Source organism: Crotalus tigris, unplaced genomic scaffold, assembly GCF_016545835.1.
Source record: "Crotalus tigris isolate CLP2741 ecotype Arizona unplaced genomic scaffold, ASM1654583v1 scf7180000017536.10889498, whole genome shotgun sequence".
NCBI classification, from domain to species: domain Eukaryota; kingdom Metazoa; phylum Chordata; class Lepidosauria; order Squamata; family Viperidae; genus Crotalus; species Crotalus tigris.
In genome coordinates, this window is record NW_024096460.1 from 4469008 (window position 1) to 4476482 (window position 7475).

The 7475-nt window shown below is 35.8% G+C and overlaps 1 protein-coding gene across 1 annotated transcript in view; it reads left to right on the forward strand.

Annotated features, from left to right (window-relative positions):
• LOC120306119 (disintegrin and metalloproteinase domain-containing protein 9-like) overlaps window positions 1–2509 on the forward strand; it is a 36136-nt gene extending 33627 nt beyond the window's left edge. Inside the window, exon 22 of the mRNA XM_039338832.1 lies at window positions 256–2509. Coding sequence (XP_039194766.1) covers window positions 256–499 — 244 coding nt within the window. The 3' untranslated portion in view covers window positions 500–2509. The remainder of the gene's footprint in view (window positions 1–255) is intronic.
• Window positions 2510–7475: the final 4966 nt, after the last annotated feature.

The following is a 7475-nucleotide window of genomic DNA, read 5'->3' on the forward strand; positions in this document are numbered from 1 at the left end:
ATGAAGGCTTAGCGTAACTAGCGGAACAAATTCATACCTGTTTCCCAGTTCAGATAGGGTATTGCTGAATGCATGTGGTTACATCATATCAACTTCCTTGCATTTTGGTGCTCAGTCTCTTTGAAGGACATGAGCAGTTCAGAAATGTGAAATAGAAATAAATATAAATAAAAAGAAATATTTTTTTCAGGGCTATTTGTACCTGCCAAAATCTGAAATCCTTATCCACATACTGTTTTCCTCTCCTTCTTTTAGGCCACCAGTACAAAATCAATTTGTTCCACCTCCACAACGACCTCCTGTACGACCACCAATATCACAAAGGCCTCCTTTAAGACCGCCAATTCCACAAAATCCTCCTTTAAGACCGCCAATTCCACAAAATCCTCCTTTAAGACCGCCAATTCCACAAAACCTTCCTTTAAGACCATCAATTCCACGAAACGCTCCTTTAAGACCACCAATCCCACAAAAACCCGTTTTCTCTCCTCCATCTTGAAGAATTATGATGAAATGTATTGTACTCTACTAGGAAAAAATACTGTATTAGTGAAATGAATTAAAATGTATTATTTTTAGAAATATACAAACAAAGACTTCAGTTTAATTTCTAAAACAGTATTAAATTAAATTTAACTTACTTCAGGGTCTGCTGCCCTACCAAATCATTATTTAGGAAAGCAAAGGCCTTAATTATTAGGCAACAGGATATTGCTTTTATAAGTAATACTGGTCTCATCCCAATAAAGTTAAAGTCATTTACCTTAACCTAGGGCCAAACTAGATGTTGTAGTAAATGTGATCAGAAACAATGTCAGACTTATAAAATGTAGGACATGTATGTGCAATTTTTATTAGGAGAAAAGGTGGTTAGGGCTTTTCTTCTCTGGTTGAGGTTCCTCTCTTTCCTTTTCACTTCTAACATAGATTAATTATTAATATTACAAGAAAACACCTATGGAGGTTAGTAGAGAGTATCATGCCCATAAGGTCATGATTGGGAAAGGAATAGTTAAATCTGTCACACAAATTCCCTTCTTGTACAATCATCCTAGTAAACGTTGGGGGGGAGACTGCTGCTCTTAACATCAATGACAGATTCACTAATTATACAGTTGCTCTGATTTTTTAAAATGGGCAGTTGCTTCTTTATAGTCAATTGGTTTATTACATTAAGAAACAATGTGAAAGCACAAGACTCATTACAAAATTAATCAATCATTGAAGGAAGGGCTGCAGTGTAGTATTATCTACCTGAACAAAGATCAGAAAGTGATTTGTATTGTCTAAAGTCAACAAACATGACTTGACAGCCATTGGTACACTATTGTTGATCCACATGTATACCGGTCACAGTTGCACAGGAGTCACACTATCCTTAAGTGTTCTTGTAGGATATTTCTAAAGATTCTTTCAACTTCCCAGGTAAATTGTGAATATATTTTAAATGTTTCTAACACAGAAATAGATGATACTTCTGTTTTCATATTATACATCTGTGAAGGTTACACATTTTTATTAATAGCTTTATCTGGCCATTTTGATAGTCCATTTTGATAATGAGGCCAGTCAATTGTGGTTTATTCATTAAATCATAGTTAAGGAAACACTATCATGTTTCAGCATGCAGTTGAGCTTTTGTATTAACATGAGACAAAAGGTCAACTATATGCTGAAACATGATAGTAAGACATGTTTTCTTAACCATGATTTAATGAATAAACCACAATTGAGTGGGCTCATTAAGCATGTCAGATCATTTCAGGTTCATAATAGTAATTTGCATCATTTTTCAACTGCATTAAAGTGCAACAATTCCGCATTTCTGACATACCAGCCCTGATAGTAATTTTGCTGGAAACGGAAACAGAATGACATTTCTGCACGGATTCATGAAACCAAAGATTTGATTAAAGAATACTGTTTTCTGGTGAGCAAAAAACAATTTGTATCCTGACAGTGTTACTGCCTTTGTTTAAAGTTACTTACATCATAATTACAGCTTGCAGGCATATTATGAATAACCAATTCAAATTTGTAAATCAAAACTAACATATATGGTCCACTAGATTTAATATATGCTCTTTTATGACAACCTCATTCCACTATCAGGCATATATGAAATTCTACTCAGAGTTGATTTACAAAATGTTTTGAGAAGTTTTTAATATCTGCCTTTTAGTAATATAATTGTGTTGATGAACAAGCCAATAGTATTATGCTGGATACAAATGCCAAAATTTAGATATAAAATTATTTTTAATGTTTACATTGTCTGAAAATTTATATTAATATGTATTTTAGGGACTATTGAAAAAATTGAAATTTTCTGTAATCAATCAAATTTGTTAATGGTGCTTCCACCTCTAAGCTTTTTACATATATAAAGTTATTTGCAGTTTTGCACAAATCACTTTTGTAATTTAGTGGTAGAAAAATCAATTGCACAATTTCTGTTAAAATGGCAAATGTTGTGAACCATTTTGTAAAATAAAATAAAATAACTTGACCTATAAATGGCATACCTTTAAAAAAAAAATAACCTGATATTACAATGACATGAAAAATCGGTTACAGGTTTAATTCTTTTACAATATTACTTTCAGCATGATTGCAAATAAATAATGTATGGTGTATAGGTGATTCTCACTTAGTGACCACTCCTTCAGCAAGCTTTCAAACTTTCTAAGCCAAGTGGTACTGATCATTGTACCTTGAATTTGTAGCTGTTTTTGTCCTAACAGTCACGAGATCCCAATTTGCAACCTTTTTGCTAGCTTCCTACAAATGGAGTCAATGGGGAAGCTAGCAGGGCGTTGCAAATGATGACTACCCAACATCCTTGCTTAATGACCCAGGATGATTCACTTAAGAACGGTAACTAGAAGTGCCAGAACCTCCATTGGTAAGTGGCATAACATGATGTCACACTTTACAATTGTGTTGCTTAGCGACAGTAATTCCAGTGCCAATTGGTATCATTAACTGAGAACTAACTACAGTTGAAGCTTTTTTAAAAGAATTTCCTCTTTTTAATTTGGCCTATCGTCATTAACTTCTTTGCCAACCAAGTATTTTGATTCTGATTATTATTGCATCTATAAACCACTTTACTATTTTTACAATGAAAAAGGAACAATATTTCTAATAATACGTATTATAGAAATGTAAGGTCCCAGTCCCTTACTTGAACTTGAGATACCATATCAATCTAATCAGATAACCCAAGCGGAGGCTGCTTAGACAGCTCTTTATTTGATCAAATAAGATGGCTGGGTGGCAAACAATCTGGAACGCTGGCAGAGTTACATCCAGAAGTGCCACACCTTGGGAAGTTAGTAGCATTGCTTTATAAACTTTGTTAGCCAATAAAAATCAGACAACAGAGCCTTTACATCATAAGGAAGACATCAAGTGCAAACCAGGCCATACTTGTCTATACACACCTTTCCAATTCACCTCCCAAAGCTCAGTCCTCCAAAACATCAAATTAAAAAGGGGTCATTTGATCTGGTTGAAATAGTTTTCTGCCACTGAATAGTCTCCCACTGTTAATATACTTACAATAGACGAATTTCCTTTTTACAATTTCTTCCACCTATGTTCTTTGAATCAACTATGATTATTAGAGCTCCCAAAGGCATATGAAAACAAATAAAGCCCAATTCTCACAAAGTTAGAAAGAGTTATTTACATTGTAGTAAAAGATAAAACTGAGATCTAATTATTCAATCAATGCAATTCTGTACTTATGGGTGGTATCTACATACAAGTGAATCAAGCTCTCAGACAAGATTGTCTACTCAATACAATGCGATTCACATTTTATATTTCAATATTCTTCAACTGGGACATCCCCAGAGGTATGCATCAACTCCCAGAATTCCCAACAATTGCACTGCTGGTTTGGGAAAACGGGCTAAAGTTAACATATCTGAGGGGTTTCCAGATTGAATAAAGCCATTAGCAGCATTTTAAATAGATAGATTTAGATAGATAGATAGATAAATAGATGGATAGATAGAGATATCCTGGATAATAATAATAATAATTAATAATCATCATCATCATCATCATCTTTGGAAGAATATCTGAAGAATAATGATGAAGATGCACTGAAATTAGTATATCAGGAAGGCTTACTGACTACTGGAGAGACCAAACTGGCCTACAAGAAAGACCAAATGAAGAACAGAATAGAGGCATGGGAAGACAAAGCACTACATGTCCAATACATGAAAAAAATAGCTGGGAAAGCAGATAATAATAAAACCTGGCAATGGCTAAGAGCAGGAAAATTGAAGAAAGAGACCGAGGGACTAATTCTGGCTGCACAAGACCAAGCCTTAAGGACAAATGCATACAAAGTCAAAATTGAGAAGACAGCAACAGACAGTAAGTGCCGCCTATGCAAAGAAGCTGAAGAAACAGTGGACCACTTGGTAAGCTGTTGCAAGAAGATTGCACAGACTGACTACAAGCAGCGGCATGACAAAGTAGCAACAATGGTGCATTGGAAGATCTGCAAAAAATATCATTTGCCTGTAAGCAAAAACTGGTGGGATCATAAAATAGAGAAAGTCATAGAAAATGATAAAATTAAACTGCTCTGGGACTTCAGAATTCAAACAGACAAGCACCTGCAACATAACACCCCAGACTTAACAATTGTCGATAAGAAAGACAAAAAAGTCTGGATAGTGGACGTGGCAGTGCCTGGAGACAGCAAAAAAAGAGAGAAAGAACTGGAGAAGATAACAAAATACAAAGACCTACAAATAGAAATAGAAAGACTGTGGCAAAAGCAAGCAAGGGTAGTACCAATAGTCATAGGCTCCTTGGGTGCAATCCCAAAACAACTGGAGCACCACTTGAACACCATTGGCATTGACAAATTCGCTATTAGTCAATTGCAAAAGGCGGCCTTACTAGGAACTGCTTCCATCCTGCGACGATATCTGTAATACCATCAAACATCCACATCTACCTATCCCAGGTCCTGGGTAAGGACTCGATAGGTAGACAAAATGCCAAATCCAGTCTGAACATCTGGCTGACTGTGTGATGATCCATAATAATAATAATAATAATAATATAATAATAATAATAATAATAATAATAATAATAATAATAAAGTTGGAAGGGACCTTGGAGGTCATCTAGTCCAACCTCCTGCTCAGGCAGGAAACCCTATACCATTTCGGATAAATGGCTGTCCAGTCTCTTCTTAAAAACTTCCAGTGTTGGAGCATTCACCGCTTCTGGAGGCAGATTGTTTCACTGGTTAACTGTTCTAACTGTCAGGAAGTTTCTCCTTAGTTCTAGGTTGTTTCTCTCCTTGATTAGTTTCCATCCGTTGCTTCTTGTCCTGCCTTCGGGCGCTTTACTATCTTTAAATGAAGATTGTAGGCTATTAAGAGAGGACTGACCTGCAATTTCCTGCTGGCTTAGAACAAACTAACAATAAATAGACCATCAGAATCATAACAAACCTAACCCTAAAGTCTCATAACTCCTACTGAATATAGTTTACAGAAGGATTAGTCACAAATTCCAGTTTGGTTTCAAACTATTCAAGTCCATTCATTTAATTTGTAAAATAGCTTTCATCAATTAAGATCCTTAACAACATGTGAAGTATATACCTCATTTTTAAAAAACCTCCCTGGAACCATGTGCACAGAATTATAGAATTAGTTACTAGAATTATTTCTAATTATAGAAAAGATCTCTACATGACATTAAGAAAAGTCTCTCTCAAGTTGAGCTAGCCTACTGTAAATTAAAGGATAATCTTTCGCAATGAATTCTAACCATTTATTAACCAAATTTGTATTGGCACGTACATTGGTTTAACTCTTTATATTGACAGTTCCTTTTATTACCTGCCAGGTTTATAGTTGCAACATTTTCCGGTGTGTCTCAATTATTTAAATGAATGAATTATTTCAAAAAAGTTTTGAAATGCTCTAGAGTCTAGACTGCAAAATAAATTTATGCAAATTCAGTCATTGTATTAATACTTTTCCTAATTCATCAGTACAAATTCTGCATAAAATATTTAAAAATAGATTTTTAAATGTTTCCTTTTAATGGTCCTATTCCTTTAATATCTTTGTCCTAGCATTATTCCTGCACTATGGCAGGTTTCACTTATTCATTTAACATGATGTGCATTGATATGTATATATTTATGTAGCTTTGTGTACAATTCTTTTTTTTTACTTTACTTTTTATTCTTAGGTTGCTCTTTTTCCTTATCTTGTAGATTTTCTCTTGTTCCTCATTTTTTAAATCAGAAGCGCTAGAAATTGTCTATCTAAAGTTCTCCAAGTTGTTTCCACCATAGATCTGAATGTGATTCTTATTGTCAATTCATAGCAACTTCCTGCACATCTCTTCAGAATGGAGCCTCCATTCTGCAATGAGCTACACAGCAGGGTGAGAAAACAATATTCTAAACATCTGCTGAGCATTATACCACCAGTTCTCATCACAGGAAAGTGGTCCACAGAAAGACAATCCACGCTGCAGGAACTACAGATCACATGTATACAATTTCTAAATACGATCCCATTTTGAGCCTCGAAAATCATTCCAAAGCAACAGAGCTGCTCAGAGCAAACACATAAAGCTTTATGCAGTGTTTTCCAAAATTGGTAACTTATAAAATGTGTGGACTTCAATCTCAGGAATCCAGCGAGTTGAAGTCCCCCTATTTTCAAGTTGCCAAGTTTGAAAAACACTGCTTTAGTGTATATCCAACTGCAAGTAATTACAACTCCGCAAGTCCTAAGATCTTCCTTCGAAAACGGTTGGGTGGCGGAAGGGTATTACCTCTCAGGTCAGCCCTAATCTTCAAACTATTGCTTTTCACCCAATCAGAAGCAAGTTGGGCGCCGTGGATAGAATAGCTGTGGGCCAACAAACTTCTCTTCCCATTGGCTCTTCGGCGATTCTTTTGCCTAATTCCTGAAAATGAGCAAAGTTCTGCTTTGGTTTCGTCACCTTAATGCCGTTCCAGCGGCGTTTTCAGCTGATCGTAGGTCAGGTTGTGTGAACGTTGGAGGCAGGCAGCCTTTGGGATAGCTGCTTATTTCCACGCCTTCGTTCTGTTTGCCAGGGAGAAGCAAAGCAGGCTATAAAGCTCGAAGTAGCAGACCGGCTGGGTTACATTGACTATACGGAGCTGAAAATTTTATAATATTCTTGTTCTTATTACCACTGCAGCTGATTGATTGATTGATTTAGGTTCGACTTAACATCACATGTATTAGCATTTACGTGCAGTTCTCCTTTTATATTCAACTGTATTTGTCCCACATTAAAACTAAACAGTGATCGTTTGTGGCTTAGCGTGCGGGGTGAATTCAGACCGCGTGGCTTATTGAAGGAGGAGCAAGCCACTTGTGACTATGATTTCAAATTCTAGAGCAGGCTTTCTCAGGGTAGACTTCAACTCCCAGAATTCAACG